Source organism: Cervus elaphus, chromosome 20 (assembly GCF_910594005.1).
Source record: "Cervus elaphus chromosome 20, mCerEla1.1, whole genome shotgun sequence".
Lineage (NCBI taxonomy): Eukaryota > Metazoa > Chordata > Mammalia > Artiodactyla > Cervidae > Cervus > Cervus elaphus.
Genome location: NC_057834.1, coordinates 105,347,873 through 105,369,401, shown reverse-complemented (window position 1 = coordinate 105,369,401; position 21,529 = coordinate 105,347,873). Strand labels below are relative to the sequence as shown.

At 40.9% G+C, this 21,529-nt stretch overlaps 1 protein-coding gene and 1 long non-coding RNA gene across 5 annotated transcripts in view; one reads left to right on the top strand and one right to left on the bottom strand.

The window, feature by feature from the left end:
• Positions 1-764: 764 nt before the first annotated feature.
• NFIA (nuclear factor I A) overlaps positions 765-21,529 on the top strand; it is a 396,317-nt gene continuing 375,552 nt past the window's right edge. The window contains exons 1-2 of one of the 4 annotated variants that reach the window (XM_043877837.1): positions 765-891; positions 11,533-12,064. In XM_043877837.1, the coding sequence (XP_043733772.1) occupies positions 889-891; positions 11,533-12,064 (535 nt within the window). In that variant the 5' untranslated portion in view covers positions 765-888. Of the gene's footprint in view, positions 892-5,503; positions 6,130-11,532; positions 12,065-21,529 lie in introns of those variants that run through there. The other 3 variants (XM_043877836.1, XM_043877838.1, XM_043877835.1) reach the window with 3 other exon arrangements.
• On the bottom strand, positions 2,961-7,345 carry LOC122677639. The gene is made up of 3 exons (XR_006335870.1): positions 6,721-7,345; positions 4,722-4,886; positions 2,961-3,940 (listed from the first exon to the last, which is right to left on the bottom strand). It is a non-coding gene; the product is annotated as an uncharacterized LOC122677639 (long non-coding RNA).

The following is a 21,529-nucleotide window of genomic DNA, read 5'->3' as shown; positions in this document are numbered from 1 at the left end:
TTAATGAACCAAAGAGGATCTTTAGCTCTTGGTCTACACCAGTGCAAATAAAGGTTAAATCTCTCACTAACCATCCTGAACTAGCCTAATAACTCACGAGAGACTACAGAAAAAGAAACCGAGAAGGCAGGTGTGCAGACTTGATTAAAACGTGCGAAACCCGCACAACCGCAGGCAAAGGTACTATATCGTCACAACTCCCGAGTACCAGCTGCGAGGTCCTCAAGCGGGGGAACTCCTACTGCGCCAAAAACACCATCCCGAGAGCCGGGCCTAGTAACACAGGGGCTTTCTTCCGAACGGTGTCCCGACCGGAGCTTGCGCTGAATGCCGGGACTCCTATTGGCCACACGCCGTGGGGGAGGAGGAGACTGGAGGGGAGAGAGACAGGAGGAGGGGAGAAGGGGGCAAGGCCTTTTCCCTGCCCCCTCCCGGCCCCCTCCGCCGCCTCGTGCGTGGTTACTATGCAAATTGCAGCGATTGCGGAAATAAACAAGGGGGTAGGGAGAGGATAGAGGGACTGCGAATCGATTGCAACTTCTGCAAAGTCTCGTACAATCCAAAGCACACAAGGCAAAACCAGAGAGAATCTGAGAACCAGCCAGCCAGGGTTGGATCGCTTTCAAAAGAGGAGAGAGAGACAGTGAGAGAGGCAGAAAGCGCGCATTGCAATTGCAAAAGCCTCCTGATTTGGAGTTAAAAAAAAAAATTCTCCAAGAAGCCTGCAATTGGCTAACAGCTTTAAAAAAAAATCTCTTCCGGGTTTTCAACGGTTCCAAGTTTATTTAGATGTCTTTTTTAATGCAAAAAAAGGGGGACAACTAATGAAGCAATTCGTCTGAACATTTTAAAGTTTCTCAGTTTCTCACGTACTCTTTTTACATTGCAATGGTACGTGGTTCAGCTTTAAACTTTCTATTTTGCGTTTATATGCTACGCGTTTTATAAACAACAATAATGGTAGAATGATTTTGTTTAATGGCTAAGACTTTAAAATTTCTCTAGCTTGCATATGCATTGGAGTGATTGCTGGGTAAATGTCTATTGTGATGGTTTTGTTTTAAAGATGTAGCTTTGTGGATGGCTTTTTTTCTTTTTTTGTTATGTACATCAAGGACCGGGTTTCCTTTTTTTTTCTCCCCGAGATTTGAAAAAATTGCTGAGCTTGACAGATTTTTTTTTTTTTCCTCCTAGCGCTTGCTCGGTTCCAGAAAGGGGGAAAAAAAAAATCCTGTACGTGCTCTGTTCTGTAAAAAGACGTCTGGCCTCAGCAGTCAACCTAACCCGAAAAGAAATGTCTGGACCGGGAGAATAATTGACGATTCGATCCTCTAATCAATGGGACTACAGGGGAGATTGACAAAAGGTTTACCCAATCATATCCAAGCTTGGGTGTACAATGGTTCGCAGTAGCCAGAGGGGGCGGGACAGAGAAGATCTGAAGTTCTCTGCGGCTCTGAAGGGGATGGTGTGGTTCAAGCTGTCAAAGCTACAAGCTCTTCCGGATTTAGCAAGCACAATAGGAAAGAGTTTTTGAATTTTAGAAGAAAAAAAGAACCTAATTAACGTGGGGGGTTTTTTGTTTTGTTTTGCGTGAATCGTAAGCCTTCATTGCCTTTTAGAAAAAGTTAGAAAAAATCTTTAACTTTGCATGAATGATTATTTGTAAATTCAGGGAAGTTGTTAACGGTTCTGGAAGATGAGGTTCAACTTTTAAAAATGTGTGGCTGATAAACCATGGGATTGTAGTGAGCTTTGGAAAGTAATGTATTGCATGCTTAGCAGGGCAAAACGTCTTTCTCTGTTTATCTTAGAAGCTTTGGCTTTTCAGGTACTTTGAAGGAATAGGCAAGCCTCTCTTCTGGAACTCTACACAACAGTTTAAAGGAGAGAGACTGTTTCACAGGTGGACAGACAGCTGTTTTGTACATTTGAAAGGAAGAAGGGGAGAGTGTTTTTCTTGACTTTTCTTGAATTCTGTTTAATATATGGTCAGTAGCAAATAGGATATTGAGACTGGCCAAGTGCACATTTCTTCTTGTTACCACAACAACCCCTGTGGAGGGTGTGTGTGGAAGATTGCTGACTTGCTAACTCTCTGCTGGAGTCTGGCCTCTTGAACAAGTCTTTGACACCAATCCCGTGGAAACCAACGGCAGCAGCTTGTCTTGGAGACAGTAACTGGCAGCCTCTGACTAAAATATATCCATTTTTCCTTCCCTCTGAGCAGTGTAGACACCTAATTCTGTAGGGAAGTGAATGGAAAATAATAGAGGCTCTTTCCCATCTTTGGCTTAAACTCCCATCCAGCTATTTCCCAAGGCTTTAGGCCTTCTAATCAAATCTGGCCTGGAAATCTGATGTAAGAATCTGCTTAGATGCTCAGCTCAGCAACATGATTCAATTTAGGAATATATGCATATAAGAAAAATCTGCACACAAGTGACTGCGGGTCAAAAAACTAGAGAAGGAAAACCTTGGGAAATGTGAGTAATAAAGTTAGTCTTGGTAAGAACTATAGTAAATGGCATTGTCACTTCTGAACCCCAATTTTATCTTCACTGCTTTATACATTAAAATCTAAATCATATTAACAAGATCTTCCTATTAAGTAACCTCCAAAATGAGAGGTATTCGAGATGTACATATAAGTGAATCCTTATTGACGTAATTTATATATCTAAGAGGATTTCACTAAAACTGGCAAGGTAACATTTCTGCAAATAAAACACAGCAAATGCAAGGCTGGGCTCTGTGCCAGGAAGAATATGGATAGCAGAGAGCATGACAGGAGCCTCCTTTGCACAGAGACAATCCCATTTCAAGGCAGCCTCCTAGCACTTGCAAAATAAATGATTGGAGTGGTTATTTCCAATAAGGGGTTTATCCTTCCTAACAATGGGTCATTTATATGATTGCAGTAAACTAGTTTCTGTACTTCACCTGTGTTTTCTATACTGTTCTCTCCACTATCCTTTCTTCCTTCCCTTCACCCTTCATCCCTGTTCTCTTTCAAGGGTCTCAGTATCTTTGTGAACTCTGGACAAGGATTTACTTTTGTAACTTGGGACCAGGGGAGAGAGTTGGAAATGTTTTTTACCCCCAGACTGCCCTTTGAGGAACATCTGTTTCTTTGTGTGTGTGTTTAAATTTATGCCTGTTGGAGAGAAAGTTACCAGAAGCCTCTCTGTAACTGTAACTCTTCTACTGTATTTTTCTCGGTCCGGTTTCCAAAGGCTGTCGTTGGAGCTGTGCTTTGTAGAGCTTCCCCCGCCTCTCCACCCCACCCCCCTCCCCGCGGGGGAGGGAGCGGGAGCTGGCGGAGATAGGAGAGAAAGCAGGAGCGGATGTGAAGGGCTTTGGTGCTGAACTTGGATCCAGCCCTTGCCTAGAGGGCGCAAACAATCGTCCCATATCCAAAAGTCTTACGAAGGGCGCCAAAAGTTACTTAAGATAATATTGCTAACCGCAGAAAGCTGGAAATCGCGGGCACATCCATTGCTGCAACAAAAGAAGTTTTTAAAGTAGAAATATCAGCATTAAATTACTTTTCCCCATTAAAAAACAACAACAACAACAACAAAAACCAGGGCGACGTGCCAGTGCTTTTTAAAAAAAAAAACCCTTTTCCTTTTTCTTGAGATGCAATTAAAAGTCAGAATCTTTGCTGTTTTGGGAAGTGGCAGATGTGAGGTCTATCTTTTAATACACCAAAAGAAAGATTTTAATCTTCTCTGGAAGAGAGCTTCCCAAGAGTACACACTCGGAACAATAACTTCTCACTGTGCCTCAGTTACATGTTGGAACTGTCAGCCAGAAACTTCTATCGAGGAAACTTGGAGCGCGTTGAAGTTATAGATCCCAGCAAGGGTTCTCGTGGCCAGGAATGTTGTCTCTGTAACTCGGCTTGCCTTTTAGGACGTTTTTCTCCTACTGAAATCTAAGAGGAAGCAAGGGAAAAAAGCAGTTGTGTCGTTTGGGGAAACGGGGCTCTTTCATTAAGGTTTTAAGTCATTATTTCCCCTCACCCCTTAATAAATAACCTGAGAGATTTCCAAGGATATTTAGAAGCGGGGGAGTGTGAAAATGGTCTCCTGAAAAGCCAGGAATTATTTTGGCTATTAAGTAACTGGAGAAAAAGCATAAAATCACGTTAGAAAGATGCAGATTGTTTGAGGACTTCATTTTCTTTTCTCCAGGAGCATATTTCTTGCCCCTTACTTTAAAAAAAAAAAAAAAAAGAGAGTGGGGTGGGGGAAGAGTCTGAATGAGGGTGGCCTTAACAGGTCATCTCATCCACACATGCAGAGTGGGCATTGCTACAGGAATTTCCTCTTTTCAGAGGCTCTCTAGATGGGCAACCTCCACCAAGGTGCACATTCCCCTGTGTGCTAGAGCCTTTCATCGTCATATAGTCGTCTTCCCTTTTGGAATTTTGAGGACTAGAAAACGCAGAAGGCTGCAAACTAGAGTGAGGGAGATGAGAAGAGATGGCATGGGGGTTTGGAGGAAGGAGGTATACCTTTTTCCCCCCCCTTTCCCAGCAGTGAGGAGAGCCTAGAGAGAAAATATGAGGTTTAAAAAAAAAAAAACAAACTGGAAAAGCAGGCTTATTGGCAACTTGCCAAACCCTAAAAACCACCCCCCTTTTCTGCCAAAACAATACTTTAGCAAACCTAAAATAATTGCAGGAAGCTCTTTTCCATTTTAAGAACTATTACCTGGGGGAGGGAAAAAGAGGGGATTCTTAAAAGGCACCCTTCCAGAGGTGTCCCGGGAACAGGGACGGTAATGACAGGCCTGCGTCCAGTTCTGGGCACGCGTTTGTGGACGAGAATATCTCCCTTCCCTGAGGGGACATCCCTTTCACGTTTTTTTTCTCCCTCCTAAAAAGAAAAAGATGTCACAGCTAAACCACTGTTGTTTCTGAACGTGATAGAACTTTTTCTATGGCGTCTGTGTTCAAACCCACTAGTTTCACAGTCCTGGGAGGGAGAATGCTCGTTAATCTCCGCCTCCCTTTCTCCAGACAACCCCCCCACCCCAGCCCCCAAATCCGGTGAATCTTCCTTGTGAAAATTCCCCCCACCGTCCCCGGTTCTGGAGGCCATAGGACTGAAGCTGCACAAAGTTTGCAGGATTTTGTGCATAATTACCTCTGCCGACGATCTATTCCCACAAAAAGCTTCGTTGGAGAGATTACAATGCTTTGAGCCGTACCGCATTTCAGAAGGGAAAAAAAGTTACCTAGGAGGTCTGATTCTTTTAAATTTGCATACATGCAAATCTGTTGCCCCCCTCCCCCCACCCCGCTCGGCTTTCTCCGCGGTTCTCTGCGTGCCCACGCAGTGAATCGAGGGGTGCAGGGCAACCTGGCAAAGTTGCCCAAGTCCTCCACCGAGGTCCGCGAAGGTCTGCGGCGGGGGTTGGGGGATGGGGACGAGGAAAAGTAGTTTTGTTTGCTTAAGCACATCCTGTGGCAGCCTATAGCTGCCCGGGAGTACAGACTGTAACTGCTCCTCACTGCGTTACCCAGTAATGCGCTGAGCGGGGACGGGGGGCGGCGAGGGGGGGCCGAGCGAGCGAGCGAGCCAGGGAGCGAGAGAGGGAGCGAGCGAGGAGCGAGCGCGAGCGGCCGCGGAGGCTCGGGACCCGGCTGGCCGCGCGGCGCCGCAGCCGCCCCCTCCCCCACGCCCCCCCTCCACACCGGCGGCGGCGCGAGCGGGCGGCGGCCGTGCGGTGCGGTGCAGAGCGGAGGCGGAGGCGGGCGCGCGGGCAGCTCGCGGGCACCCGGCCGGCGGGCGCGGGAGCGGGAAAGGGTGCGCTATGCCTTTAACGCCCGCGTACAGTAGACATGTATAGTGGAGTGTAGGGAAACTCTAGGCGGGGTTAAAGTTCAGCTCATGGAGCGGCAATAGCGCTGGCTGGCTGCAGTTGAGCCGAGTTGGAAATGTGAACGCAAGAAGCAGGCTTGATTTTTTTTTTCTCCCCCCTTCTCTCTCTCTCCTCCTCTCTCCCTCTTTCTCCTTTCTCACCCGCACTCACGCACACCTCCAAACCGCACACACCAGACGCACACGCACACCCCACCGCCCGGCAGTGATGTATTCTCCGCTCTGTCTCACCCAGGTAAGCAGCTGTTTGGATGCGGAGGGGGGGTCGGGATGGCTGGGGCAGACCTGGGGCCGGGCCGGGGGTGCCGGGGACCCCGCGCTAGCAGGGCCCGGGGCATGTGTCCCGGGGTGTGCCCATATCTGCGCGTGTTTCTGTGTGTGTGTGTGTATGTGTGCGCGCGTGTGCTCGTTGGCGGGGGGGGGGGGGGCGGAGAAATACAGCTTTAAGAAAGTAACTTTGTTTCCATGCGGGTGCATTCCTCTTGCACGGCCATTTGTGTGGGCACATGGCTAATGGCGCCCTCTTATTAATGCGTTAATTAATATCGGGGCGATTGACTGCGGAACGGTGGTGTTTTCGGACGCCCCGCACGTGTTTCGGCAGGGTTGCAGCCCATGTCACGCTGAAATCTGGACTCAGCGTTTCTGCAGGCGCGAGGCCGGTTTCTGTAGTTCCGCGGCGCCCGGGGAGGGGGCCGCCGACGGAGCCCCCCGCACGCCCCGCACGTTCGGGGCCGCTGCACCCCCGGCTGCGGGAGAACTTGGGTCCCCGCGCCCGCGGCCCGCCCGCGGAGCCCGCGCCGCCGCAGCCGCCCCAAACTCTTACTTTTGTTTATTCTTTGTCAGCCTTTGGGGTCCGGCCGCGGGAAGGACGCGGGCCAGCGCCCCGGGCCCCGGCCGGGACAGCGCCCCTCGGACCCGGGCGGGCGGCGGCGAGCCGGCCCCGGGGATCCGCGGAGCGGGACTGCGGGGCTGCGGGGCCGCGCGTCCCACCGCGTCGGCCGGGTGGAGCCTGCGTCCTCGCCGCCTGTCGCCCGCTGGCTTTCCCGAGCGAAAGTTTCCGTGCCGGGAGGAGCCCACGCTGCGCAGGACGGCGAGCAGCCGAGGCCGCGAGCCGCGGGCCGGGGCGCGCCGGGCGGAGTTGGGCTCCCAGCCGCGAGCCCGAGCGGCGGCCCGGCCGGACGCGTCTCCCCCCGCCGCCGCAACGCGACTCGGGCCGCTCCGCGCTCAGGACTGGGGCAACTTTTCCCCTTCGACTTAACTGGGAGCGTGGGGCTCTCTCGCCCCGGCTCCTCTCCTTTCCATGTCCTCCCTTTCCATCCCTCCCCTGTCTGCACCACCCCCAGGCAAAATATTGCTACTTCAAGGCTCCAAATCTGGTCCCTTTTGAATATATTATTTATTTATTTATTTTGACCAAAAGCGTGAAGTCAAAGTGATTTTGCGCCTTTTTTTTTTTTTTTTTTTGAAGAAAACTGTGAGCCTTCATACTGTTTTGGTACATTGCGATCTGACCATTAATCATGTACGTGAAGTTTGTATGCTTCATGTAAAATGTTTATTCACCACTCCCTACAAAAACCTGCTACCACTTCTTGCTTTCATTTAGCAGGAGATAACGGTTTATCCGGAATACTTTCTGGAAGACTAAAAAGTATCCATAGTTTCTTCTCTCCTCTCTATAGATTCTGGATTTATTTCCCACACGACATCCCTCCTTATTGCAATATCTAACAGTCATCTACCGGCTATTTGATCTCAGAAGACTCTTAAATATATCTTTTATGTTGAAATGGTCTGTTTGGGATTTAGGCCTAGCATTAATAATGGATAGCAGTTGCTTTCAGTTATTGTAAAAGTTTTTTATTTTTCCCTAACAAACTTCCAAAGTTACTATTTTAGTAACTTGTGGAAGTATGGAATGAAACTTTTCCAACCACTTTTGGCAAGGTTCACAATTGCATATGGATAAGATGCAAAGTGTAAGATAATTTGAATGAGTTATGACTACAGTGAAAATGCTGAGATTCAAAGGCTGAAGTTCTAGCTGGCAAAAGTTTGCAACACATAGAACTGGTAGATAATACCAGTGGTGCTGCTGTAGTGAGGAAGGACCTTAGCAGACACATTAGCGACTTCTCCAGTGAGCTCTCAATAGATAAATTTATATTTTGGCATGGTGCATATATGAGGATACCAGTGTATGCATATAGGCCCAGGGCATAGTCAGGTATTTAACAAAGTTAAAGGATTCTCACAGCTCATGAGCCATTATCACATTAAGAAAGTTTTTTTTTTAAAAACCTATTTGGCCCTGTGATGGATACATTCAGTAGGCCTTCTTCTGGAAACACCACTAAGAGAAATGCTTACTTAGTGTAACAGTTTGTAAAGAAAATGTACACTAAATAGTGAATGAGGGTCATATATTTTATGAATTCTTCTTTTAAAAAATTGATTCACAATGTATTTAACTTTCCAGAATATTTATAAAGCTTTAGAGCCAGTTTTAAAAACAAAAAAATAGTTTATTGGTCATTAAAGAAAGTCCAGTAAAGCCTAGTGATAAAAAGACTCTAAATGAAAGAATAGACTCCATATGCGTGAATGCAATTTTTAAAAACTTTGTTAAGAAAATGCCAAACATCATATTTTAATCCAAGTGGGCACATCTTAACCAAATCATGTACCTGGTCATAGAATGATAACAGTAGAAATTTATAGGTGAACCTTTCAAAGAAGTAGTTCCAGAAATATCAGCATTCCGTGGTTCTGAAACTTGGCTTACTTGCAAACAGATGAACATTGAAGATGCTGATTCAAAGTCCTGTTGCTTTTGAAACAGGTTTTCAGGTTTGTTTTTATTGCTGGCCTGTAACTTTCTCAGCGAGTACATACGTAAAATATTCTTTTTGTTTTCTCTTGACTATTTTGAAATATTCCACAGCTTATGGCGATATGTGCAACATCATGATTTATAAGGGCATACTGTTTTTTTCTTTAAAAACTAATTTATGCTATGCCTGGACATTTCCTACATGTGAATGATAGCCTTTAGTTTTGATATTCTGGAATATTTCTAATTGTGCGTTGAGAAAGCACTTTCATTGTGCATGTGACTGAGTCATACAAAATACAAAATATTGTGCACTTTTATTGGCACGTTCTTAAAACCTTTGGGGAATAATAACTTGTAAATACTTTTGATGCAAAATTGGGACTTAGATTATTCTTAATGATTAGTTGACATAGTTGACCTCATTTAAGGATTTTTATGATGAGATATGTGGGCATTTGGTTGGCAGGTAAACAAAATCCTTTTGAACACGAATGAACGCAGTTCGCAGTTCTCTGAGAAGCATATTGGGGTATCTTTGAACACTTAAATGTCGCATTAGAAGATTTATTTTAAATGTTTATCATTATTAAAGTGCTTTAATAAGACTAGGTTTGGACATAAATTTGAATGCTTGGAGCTAAGTTATTCTTTGCATTTTAAAATGGGGCTGAGACTTTAAAATGAAATCCTCCTTTTGGTGAAAGCTCACTTTGTAGTTAAGGTAGACTCTGGGCTTTCTTTGCATAATTCCAGAGAGCCTTGGTCCCCCGCATGTCCTGTGTATATAAAAAAGTCAGTCAATGTGAAGGACTGTTTCAAACCATAAATTTATGTATTTTAGAGCATTTCTAGGATGAACTCAGAATTTAGTAATGTTTAAATGCTTTGCGGTTTGGTGTATACCTTACTAGATAAACTGTAACTTGAAAAATGCGCCCCCCACCCCATTTCTCTCTTTCAAAGTATAGTAGTAGGAAAGATACCCAAACACCAGAAATTTTAAAGTGCAAATGGTATATAGGAAAGAATAATATAATTCTTGAATTTTTCTCTGTTTTCTCTCTACTTAAAGAATGTACATGCATTATAAAGGCTGACTTCTTCGCTTTTGGATTCTTTTATTGAAAAAGAGCAGTTTTCAAACCTAAACTTGAAATACAAAGTCTGAAATTTGTTGAGAGAGGAAAAAATTAAATGTCAATTATTGAAATGATTTATTGTGTATTATATTAGTATAAATTTACGTAAAAAGCAGCCATATGTAGTGTTTAAATGATTGACTGTAATTTATAAAATTTTAACAGGCTTGATTTTGTTAAAATATTCACCAATTTTAAGCACTCAATTTATATTTTAATTTAAAAATTAATAATTGGTTTGATAGTATTAATATTTTGGACATTATAGTTACTTGTGCCTCCAAAGTATATATTTAGATGGATATTACAAACTTAAATAATGCATTTTATATTTGTCCTCCACCCTTTAAAAAATCATCAAATATCTCTTTGGCTTCCTTATCCTCATTTATTTGAAAGTAAATAATTTATCTTTTGGTGGGGGTTGTGCAGTGGAGAGAAGTTATGTAAGATTAGTGTGGGTTGGTTAATCAAAAGTTAGATGTACTCAGAAAGCTTTGTGGAGGTTACTGTTTAATTTTCCTTTAATTTTATATTTCTGTTTCCTAAGAAAATGTCAAGTAAAAGAATCAAGTATTTTCAATAAAAGAGTAAGAACATTTTAAATGTTTTAGATTCAATTTTATTTTCAGATTACTTGAATTTTAAGAGGCAAGCATGAGGGTTTTCCTGTAGTCTCATAAGCATTGAATATACCAGGTTTTCTGTTTCCCTGTGAGAACAAAAAACCTGAAATACTATTTTCAAAATTTAAATAAGTACTCTGTCTTTTAGGGATGATTCTTACTGAAGGTATTTCACAATCACATCAGTAAATTGAATGTATTTAGTTGCAACCGTGTTCTCACAGTGACACGTTCTGTTTACTATCTGGCTTGAAAGCTTTTGTTTTTGTTTCCCCCTTTTTCCCTTTTTGTTTCATTTCCATAATATCAGCAATTATGTCTTGGACATAGATCTTTTATTCTAGTCCGACAAATATAAAATCCATTTCTTCTTTTATATATGGACCTGCCAAATTTTTCTAAGTTTTTGAGTAAAAAAAATTGGTGTGTAACTGTAATACTTAAAAAGGAATGAAAATGTTACAAAAATGACTAAGAAGCAGATCAGAGTCTACATGCACTACTTTTAGAGGGAAAGTCTTTGTTTCCATTGAGCGTGGAGATGATTTTTGCTCCTAGACTTCCATAAACACTGACTGGCATCTAAATCTTTAGGATTTGCCAATCTGGCTGCGGAGCCCTGGCTGTACTACAAGTAGTGAGGTCAAGGCTGGAGCAAAATTAGATATGCCTTCCTTGAAATAGGGTTAAGATTATATGTTGTTATAAGCATTTCGATAAACTTCACTGGCTGTCTAAAGGCTTTGGGACGTAGGCCCGACAATAGAACCTGGTACAGTTCCGTGAACATAACAAACCATTTTTTACTTTTTAACAGTTCTTTTCTTTGAGATTGTGAGACCTGATACTGATAGTATTCCCCACCGCCCCCAGACTTCCCATAGCAATCCCATGTATGATTTTGGTAATGCTTGAATCAAATTTCAAGTGAAATAAGGATTATATATACATATTTTAAAGGTGAGCATCTAAAGAAATGTTGTTTCCTTTTGTTTTCATTTTAGTTATATTTTTGTCTTGATTCATTTTCCCAGGATGAATTTCATCCTTTCATCGAAGCACTTCTGCCCCACGTCCGAGCCTTCGCCTACACGTGGTTCAACCTGCAGGCCCGAAAACGAAAATACTTCAAAAAACATGAAAAGCGTATGTCAAAAGAAGAAGAGAGAGCTGTGAAGGATGAGTTGCTAAGTGAAAAACCAGAGGTCAAACAGAAGTGGGCATCTCGACTGCTGGCCAAGTTGCGGAAAGATATCCGACCTGAGTACCGAGAGGATTTTGTTCTTACAGTTACAGGGAAAAAGCCTCCATGTTGTGTTCTTTCCAACCCAGACCAGAAAGGCAAGATGCGAAGAATTGACTGCCTCCGCCAGGCAGATAAAGTCTGGAGGTTGGACCTTGTTATGGTGATTTTATTTAAAGGTATTCCGCTCGAAAGTACTGATGGCGAGCGCCTTGTAAAGTCCCCGCAGTGCTCTAATCCAGGGCTCTGTGTCCAGCCCCATCACATAGGGGTTTCTGTTAAGGAACTCGATTTATATTTGGCATACTTTGTGCACGCAGCAGGTAAGTGCGATGGTGAGAAGTCGGTCCACTTTCTCGCGTGTGCGTCTTTCCTGATGACCTCTGCGTGTGCTGGGCCATTCCTGAGCTCCCTGTGGCAGGCCACGTCTATATGGACAGCGCGGTGTCCAAGGTAGCTCAATATCAGAGTAGCCAGAAGCTGCAGAGTTTGAGGTTCCACCTTCATTCAGGTGGAAAAGCATAGCTTTGAGAGCATTCTTGTTAAGTTCAATTCTCTTGGCAAGCAGTGTTATCAAAGGTGTTGGTAGTCAATTATGAGATATTGTTTAAATCACGTTTTTTTGATGAGGGGTGCAAGAAACCTCAAAAACCCTTGTAAGAAAGAGTCTATTTTAACTGGCAGATGATCTAGTTAAAAAGCATTTAGTTTGATAGTGAGGCAATATTTTTAGTTGCTTTTCTTCTGGGAGTGTTTTTAACCTTCTGGAGCCTCTTGAGCCCCCTTTTAATTAAGAAGAGGTTGGAGGTAAGATTGCTATCAAATTGCTGATTATTTATGAAGAAAAAAGAATCACACTAATACAAACTTACTAACTTTGTATTAGGAATACTTGGTGTTGTTTAAGATCACTAAGGGAAAAAAAAAAACAACAACAATCCAACTCTTTAAGCAATTGATGGAAAGGTTAATCTTAAAAGTAACCAAACCTGTATAGTGCATGAACAAATTGAGAAATCGATATTGAAAATTGATTTAGTGAGTTGCTTTGATTCATAATAACATTCTTTATTGTTCCAAGGCTGTTTTAAAGACATGCTTTTCCTGTGTCTATTACAGCAGGTAGAGTAGCATTCGGGATAAAACTATTGAGGACTGGATAAAATAATGCATTTTTACTTTGTTCCTCTTGTCTTGTTTTAGACAAAAGGCTCATTGTGTTAACGTGAAAGCTCAGGTCTTGTGAAACTTGTTGACTTTTTATATGTACATATCGGTCTTGCTAGATTACCTTCATGGCAGTTACTTGAGCCAGATGGAAGAACGAAGGTTGTGGAATCCTTCCAGTAGGTTGTTTTGGGGTGCATGTATGTATGTATTTTTTTCCAAAGGGCAGAGAAGATGATACCTGTAAAAGGGAACACTCCATTGTTTTGCAAAACATTTTTAATTCTAAAAATGTGAGCAATTTTTTAAAGAAGTCATCTGATAGCCTATTCTCTATATTATTTTTCTCAATATATGTTTTAGAAAGAGAACTTTTGTTATCCATCTGTCCTTACATAAGAAACTGGAGAAATTTACTTTGCAAGCATGTCACATCATCATTTGCATTCTGTTGGCAGGGGATAGATGAGTATTTTAGAGGATGTGATCTGTAAGTGTTTCAAATATTTGGGTTTTTGAAAATGTATACTTAATTATAAGAGGCGCCTGTTGCTTTAGCCAGTTATGGGTAGCAAAAACGAAAAGGCAACATCTCTCAAATGACCTCTAAACAGGAACAAGTAGCCCTTTATTAACTCTCGGTTAACTCTATTGTTGTTACTTTGTCTATTGAAAAAGCAGAGTTAAAATTTTTTATTTATATATATATATATATATATATATATATATGTAGAGATTCTGCTAGGCAAGGTGCAAAAAAGGTGTGGCTATTAGAGGTGCTTTGGGAGCACACTCTTCAAAAACCGTGTGTTTAATCTCCTATATTTGGAGAAGTAAATAACATAAATGATAATAAATGCTCTAACAGACCAACATAGGAAATTGCAGGTGCCAACGAGTGATGCCCATCACGGTGTGTGCTTCCTTCCAAGGTAACATCACAACGGAATACCTGTTCTGCGCTTATTGGTGTGAGCAGCGTCCCTTCTAAGTTTTACGTGTAAACGTTTCCTTTAGATGCACAGAGATGCAGCCTTCTCGCTCTCGCCGTTTCACGTTGGATTCTCTTTCACTGTTGACGGTTTTTGCCCGCTTTATGGCTCCAGATCCTTGAGCCAACACAGTTGCTGGCGGTTTCAAGGACCGGAAGGTTGATGTTGGTAAAATGGCAGGTAGAAGGTTGCTTAGGAAGAGTGAGCATCCTTATTGCTAATGAAAGATTTATTGCCAGCGCCGTGGATCAGACTACCTTTCGGTTCGGTTTCCCTGCGCCTCCCAGAATCCCTCGGTCGCTTGAACGCCGGCCAAGCGCAGGCCATTGGCTCTCCTTGCGCAGCCGCGGCGCCTCTGCGCGCACCGGGAAGGGTCCGAGGGATGCTCACGGTCTTTTGTCTGAAAATATCTCCAATTTGATTTCAGAGATTTAAAGGCCTGTTATTTGTGGAAGGGAAGCTGCCAGTACAAATAGGAGGTAGATCGGTCAACTCGCATACAACTGATTTGACAAGCATCTGTTATAATACTGAAGATTTGTAAACACTAAACAATGTTTTTACCTCCTTAAAAGTTTTGAGAACTTGCCAGTATTGGCAGGAGGCAGAGACTCTGAAACGTGCTTCAAGAAACATGCCAAAACCATTGTGGCCTTTTCACCTATAGTCTCCCCCCTCCTTTCTTTTAAATGTATTTTTTTCTCTCCCCAAATGCCGTTTCCCCCTTTGAATACCACCAGAAGATCTTTTTTTTTTTTCCTTCTAAAAATGCATACAATAATTATTGCTTCATGCCTCGGCCTATTCTTTGGAAGGAAGTTGAAATCTTAGAACACACATGTAAATACTGGAAGCTAATGCAGAATCAGTTGTTTTTTAAAAGTGTAGGAGATGCTTTTTTTGAGTTATTGAGACGCAAAATACAATACATAAGCTGCATTCCTTTTTTTTTTTCTCCCCTCTAAATCAAGGGGCATTAGAACTGTGAATTTTGTGGCTGATACACAGTAACAAGTGTAATGAAATCGGAGTGATTCCAGAAGCCTGAGAATTTCATCTCGTTAAAAGTACAAAAGAGTAAAACCATTTTATGCCCAGAATTTGGTCTCTACTTGAGTCGTCCTTGCCGTGTATCGCATGACAACTTGGAGATGTTATGGTATGGTGGCAAATGGCTTTCTTTGTGGGCGTGTAACAGTAAAGCTAATTTATGACTAGTCTTTACCAGATGATCTGTATCAGAATCTACAATATACCCGGCACGTGGCAAGGTCACAATTTAAGTTGTTAAGGTCATAACCTTAGCCACCAGGCATTTGACCTTTTAGATAAAGTTAACCTTTGTTCATTAGTAGGCACTCAACCGAGAACTTTCTGGAGAGTTTTTTTTTTTTTCTTAAACTGCTTCTGTATAACTTCTGGTAATGTAATCAGATTCTAGAAAGATTCTCAGTTGAGTTAGTTAAATTTTGTAAGGGGTTAGATTTTTTAAGGACTCTTCTCTTATATAGAGATAGGTTGCTGTATCTAGGCCATAAAATGACAGTGTCACAATTTACTTTTTATAGTTATTACCTGCTGGGGGATAGAATGAAAGCTGAGGCAGCTGTGTGGAGATGTTTAAAAGCTAAAGTTAAACAAATAGAATTATGTTTAATTCAGCAAAGGCCTTTGCTGAGTTTTGAGTGGCTTTAGGCCCCAAAGCGATTAATCACAATGAGCATCTTCAGTTTTTAGTGGATGAGGAACTTTCTAAGATTGAAAGTATTTTTAGTTGCCTTAACATTCACTTTGAAAGACAAATACATGACAGAATTTGCCAGGTAGTTGCTGAAATTGTTAATTCGCCAGTGACAGGGCAAATTGAACTTGTCCTAGTGGTAGCAGGAGTACTTGTTAGTTTCACGGTAGAAAGTGACCGTATTTGCACAGGAGTGTGTTCAGTATAGTGGTTACTGATTGCTTTCCTGCTCCCATCGTTGCTACCTTGACTTAGCGTTGCTTGAACCAGGAATAATCTAGATTTGCTCACTTACTCAAAGAGTTGCGGTGCCTGGGAAGCTTGGTACCTGTCCTGGAAACCTGCCGGCAGGGTTACTGATGACCGCATTACCTGTGCTGTATTGTTCACTTAATTATGCCGTCCTGAACGCTCATGCAAATTATTTCTGTTACTGTTAGTTTCTGCCTGATAGGCCACATATTATTCCATTTCAACGAAGAGAGGCTCCCATTCAGGTGCACGGTAGTTGTATTTTGGCTGCGTGACTGCCATTCCTTCATGTAGTAATAGAGAAAGCCGTGATATGCAGATAGAGCAGATGGTCATGTTGACAGACTGAGAATTCACTTCCTACTGCTTCAGAGCAGGTGTAAGATGAGGAGTGTCTGTGTAGGGGCGTGTGTGCGCTTCGTGTGCATGTGTGTGCACATCCAGGCTGCACACAAAGTGCTGGCTCAGGTGGGGGGGCGGAAATGCTTTCTTTTTCTAAAAATCGGGTACCTGAAATACAGTGTAATCATCTGTGGAAGGTTGTCAGTGCATACCGAGTAGTAGTAATAATTATAAAAAAAATTTTAATGGATAATGTTATATTGTTACAGTTTATAATTTTATGCCAAATTAATTGTGATAGTTTTCAAATTTTAGGTAACTTACTATGTTTGTGGCAGGATTGTGTATCTAAAATATAGTTAATATGTCCTGTTAGCAGGTGCTTGTGTGTATGTATGTTTACACTAAAATCTAAGACTATACATTAGTCTTAATAATAGTACCTTAATAAACTGCCTAGTAGAAATAGTTATGTGGTTAGTTTCTTTGATTGATAATAATAAACTGTATTTGGAAAAAGAATGGGGTAAGATTATATACAGTGATATTTAATGTTAGTACCACTCTATTTCATATTGTAACCCTAACCTGAAACCAAAGGTGGATTTCGTGGCTGATTGATGTACTGTAACTTACTGGTATATGCACAGGCTTTTAGAAGATGTCATCTTTTTACTTATCTTTTCATTCCTTAAGGGAGTTAGCACAATCAACAAACTTGAGATTAAATATGGCTTTTGTATCCTTGAGTGTTTTCTACATAACTTGAAGATTGTAGCAGTATCCTCTATTTATAATGCAGTGACAATATTCTTTATCCTAGAATGTGGTGAGAAAGAAGATGAAAGGCAGAGAGAGTAGAAGGAATAGGGAAAAAGGGTTGCTCTGGAGTAAAACAGAGGTCAGCTCATTTATGGCTCAGAGGTTTGAGTGTTGGTAAGAAATTTCCCAACGCTGCTGGCTTGGATTTGCCTTGTCTGCTTTTCCACCCAGTGATGGATAGCATTAATTTAAACCTATTTAGGGCTAGTGTGGGAGAAACCACAGCCTTTGTTGTGGTCACTGCTGTACACAGTAGGACTGGGTGTTTTACTTGGTTAAGGCCTCAAGCTGCTTCCAGAGGATGCAGAACAGTCTGTCGGTTTTTTAAAACTTGCACAGAAGCAGCAACAATTCTAATTGCTCACAAATGTTAATATAGATTATTAAAAACAATTTTGAGGTTAGAATAGAAGGAAAAACATAAAATACAGATTGCATTCAGTGAATGTGCTAAACACCAATTTGTTGTCATCTCAGCAATTATTTTCCCATGGTCATTTAGAGGTTAGATCTTGCTTTTAAACATAAAATTGTAAATCCTTGGGAGGTGAGGTCAGGGGAAGGAAGAAGTCAGGTGGAGGAGGAAGAGAATGAATGAACTGGCATGCTTTATTAAGAGAAACATAAAACTGTGAACTTAATTGCAAATGGAGATGTTCTAAAAAGTGTTTTGGTTTAAGTAATGACTGTAAAAGGATCCCAGGCAGTAAGACGTCAGGTGGAGAATTTTATAATCCATCTCACCATCAGTTTTTGCATTGTATGTTCTAGACTGAGAGACTGTCGGGGCTTTTGGAATTTCTTTTCAGATTTTTAGAAAGAAAAGTTTTGCAAAAATTCTCTGTAGCATTTAGGGTTTCAGTTAAGGACACTGTGGCATGCATGAACTTGGAAAGGAGGCTATTGAGATAATCATTATTATTATTACCATTTTGCTTTTCAAGGGGGAAACTTACAGTGTTGTCAACATTTTGGCCATTTCCCACCGAGGCAACTGTTAGAAGTGATTGATCCAAACTTTTAGAATTTATCAGAATTCTCTAGCTGCTGTTAAGATAGAAATGGCTTTTTCCCTAGGCATTTCCCAAAATATTAGAAATCAATAGTTCTTGTTTTGTTATGACAATTCCACAGAGTAAAAGTGTATTTTATCTAACAGGATTAGTCTTCTTATTAATATTCTGGTGAAATAAACATGGCCTTTGAGCCAAAGGAATACGTCCACAAATGACAAATTGCGGCAGGTTTGGAGCAGAGGATATTTTTGCTGTTTTGTTTGTAAGAGATACTAAATGAGATAAGATTGAGAGAAATAAGTTCATTTGTGTTATACATTTTGGCAAGTGTTGTTCTGTGAGATATTGCTAATCTCAACCTGAGAAATGGTTAGGATGATCGTAATAACTGGAGATTGAAGTGGTATAGCTTTCAATGTTTTTTGAGAGTTTTAAACTTATTTGTCTTCATATCTTTCACATATTTTTCTAGTGGTAAGTATTTTGGACCTTGATAGATTGAGAGTAGAGAGAAGGAGGGGCTTCCCTGGTGGTTCAGATGGTAAAGAATCCACCTGCAGTGTGGGAGACCTGGGTTCGATCCTTGAGTTGGGAAGATCCCCTGGAGGAGGGCATGGCAGCCCACTCCAGTATTCTTGCCTGGAGAATCCCAATGGACAGAGAAGCCTGGAGGGCTACCGTCCATGGGGTCGCAAAGAGTTGGACACGACTGAGCGACTAAGCACAGCACAGCACAGAGGAGGAGAGAGGTGGAAGGAAGGAAGGCAGGCAAGCAGGCAGCCGGGCAAATATTAACAATACATTTTATTCAGTGTCTGTTTTGCAGCAAGTGCAGTACTAAGTTTTGGTGTTCATTGTGGCTTTCTTTTTTAAAACCTTCATTGGAGCATTGTAAATAAGCAATGCACTGTCCATTTGTACAGGTGAGAATCAAGTCTCAGAGGTGCTTAGTGACTTGTGCAGAGCGAGATTAAACCCAGGCCTCCTGATCCTGTGTCCTATGCTTTTAAAAATAAAATTCAGATCCGTCTGATATCCCTCTTTACATCCTGTTGTCTGGATTTAAAGAAGGATTGGATGTCACTTAAATGGTATCGCACACCTACCTTAAATCAAAGGGGCAATAAAAAGTCAAAATCCAAACCCTTCCCACGGAGATATTTTACAGTGAAGTTCGGGTTTTGTCCGCAGGATGAAGCCACACTTGGTTAGAAGAGGGAGAGATGGTCTCATGCTTGTTAGTGTTGGGGTCAAAAATCTGGAATGACTTGTTCTTTCTTGTTTTTAGAATGTAGAAGTTTAGTGAATAGAAGCATTATAACACAGGTTTAAGAATTTGTTTTTTGTTAAGATAAAGTTAGATGAATTGATTTTAGATGCTTTGGGAATTAAAGCAGCCATTATTTTAAAAATTGTAATTGCATGTAATATTTTACTGGATAGATTTTTGTACATTTTCAAATATGCACAAGATATGTATTTTTAAATTTCATTAGATTTAAATGTTTTAAATTTACTTTGTTCCCAAAAGATCTTTTGTATAGTTATTTTAAAAACAAAAAATGGAATTTTATTAGTTTAAAAAGTAGATTTTTAATTTTAAAGACAAAGGAGGAAAATTGAAAATAGGAACGTTTCATTTTAATGCCCTTAAGTAACTGATATATTTACTGATTAATTTATTTAATGCCGTTATTTTCATTTTCTTCAAACTTTAGCAGGATTAGTTCTTAGTGACTTAAGTGTAAAAGTTCAGAGAGTCACTCAACATGAATTTTATAATTGTAAATAGAAAAAAGGTAATAATTATAATTTATATTACATCTATTCATTGTATATATGAATCCTTCTAGTATTTATTTAAAAAATAAGCTGTTGAATTGAACTTACATAGAATAAAACAGAAATGTGACTTTCTTTTGAAGTTTCATTTTTTTAGAAATGCTAATAAATTTAAAAGTTAGGGTGTTGAGTATGTCACCCCAGAAAGGGAAAACTGAGGTATGTGTTAAAAGTGATTCAATTGGAAACAAGAGGATTGCGATAAAAAAATAGGACTCACACCCCACTGTCTTCCATCAGGTTCCATACTGCCTACCTTTGATGTCTCTGGTGAGAGTTTCTGGTGGGACCAATAGCCTATGAGTTTCCAAACAAAAACTGTTTTCAGAGCATATATATTCATGTAAATATTTTAATGACTATTTTTGAAATGCTCTATGGGTTATAAAAGCAAGATGAAATAAAAGTAGCAATAAAACATATTTTAAAAATGAATAATATTTAGCAGTTTTGTCGGTATTTCTTTGTAGCATCTGCCATTGTCAGGCTGTTGTCTTTGTTGCTATGGTTTGGGTGATTTTATTTCCTTTTGTAATTTTGCCAGCCAGTGATTGGCTAGTGCAACATGTTCATGCTGTTGGAGAAGATGTGTCTGTGGTGAGTCATATAGCTTTATCCGATTGGTAATTTTTGGTAGGGAAAGGTATTTGTCAGTGGATAAATAGGAACTGTGGTGCTACAACATCAATATTCATTTAATCTTCAAGATTTGGGACCTATTACTTAATATGGGAAACTCAGAACTGTCTTTTCTGTGTTACATCCCTACCTTTTTCCTCTTCCCCTATTGGAAGCGTTTAGAATTCTGTGTATTTTAATTTTGAAGAGAACAGTGATTTAAGTTTAAGTTCCTACATAAAGTGAATATTGTATGTATGGGATCCCATCGTCACTTTCAAATATTCCTTTGCCTTTCACAGGAGCTGACATCACAAGTCCTTAGGTTGACAAATTCTCATCAACTTTTGTGAAAATTTTGGCTGCAAAAGGAGTAAAGTCAAAAGAGGGCCATAGACAGATGGATTTCAGTGTTGAGATGACATCAAGCCCTTCTTGTGGCATTTTTAAACATTCCAAATGAATGAGGAATGGAGATGCTTAAAGAGCTTACTGTGGAATGAGTAATTAAGATACTGTGCATCTGCATGTAAACCTTCAGCAGAGCTGTTGGGCTCAGATATAATTGCAGATTAAGAATGAAAATAGTAAACATCTTTTATGCTGAGTATAATTAATAGATATTAGATATTAAAAGTGTTGTTGATGGAAAACAGTGTACACCTGAGAGTATATTTTTAGCATTAAGTAATTGAAAGTTTAAGATAAGTGGGTTACGGACACTTAAGATGAAGCAAGGATTTGGGATAAGGATTTGGCAGAAGCTTGTCTGCATCTCTGTAGAACTATGGTAGGATTTTTGCATGGATGCCTTGTATATAAAAATTACCGAGTTACAAAAGTTTCTGATTGATTTATTTAGCTGGCTTTTTCTCCCCTTCTTTTAAATGGTGGAGGTTCTCTTTGGGAAAGTAGTTTCAAGTAACTTCTGAGAATGAAGTCTTTGTAACTTGATGCTGTTCAACAGCGTAACTATTGTTGTCTGTTCCTGTCAGG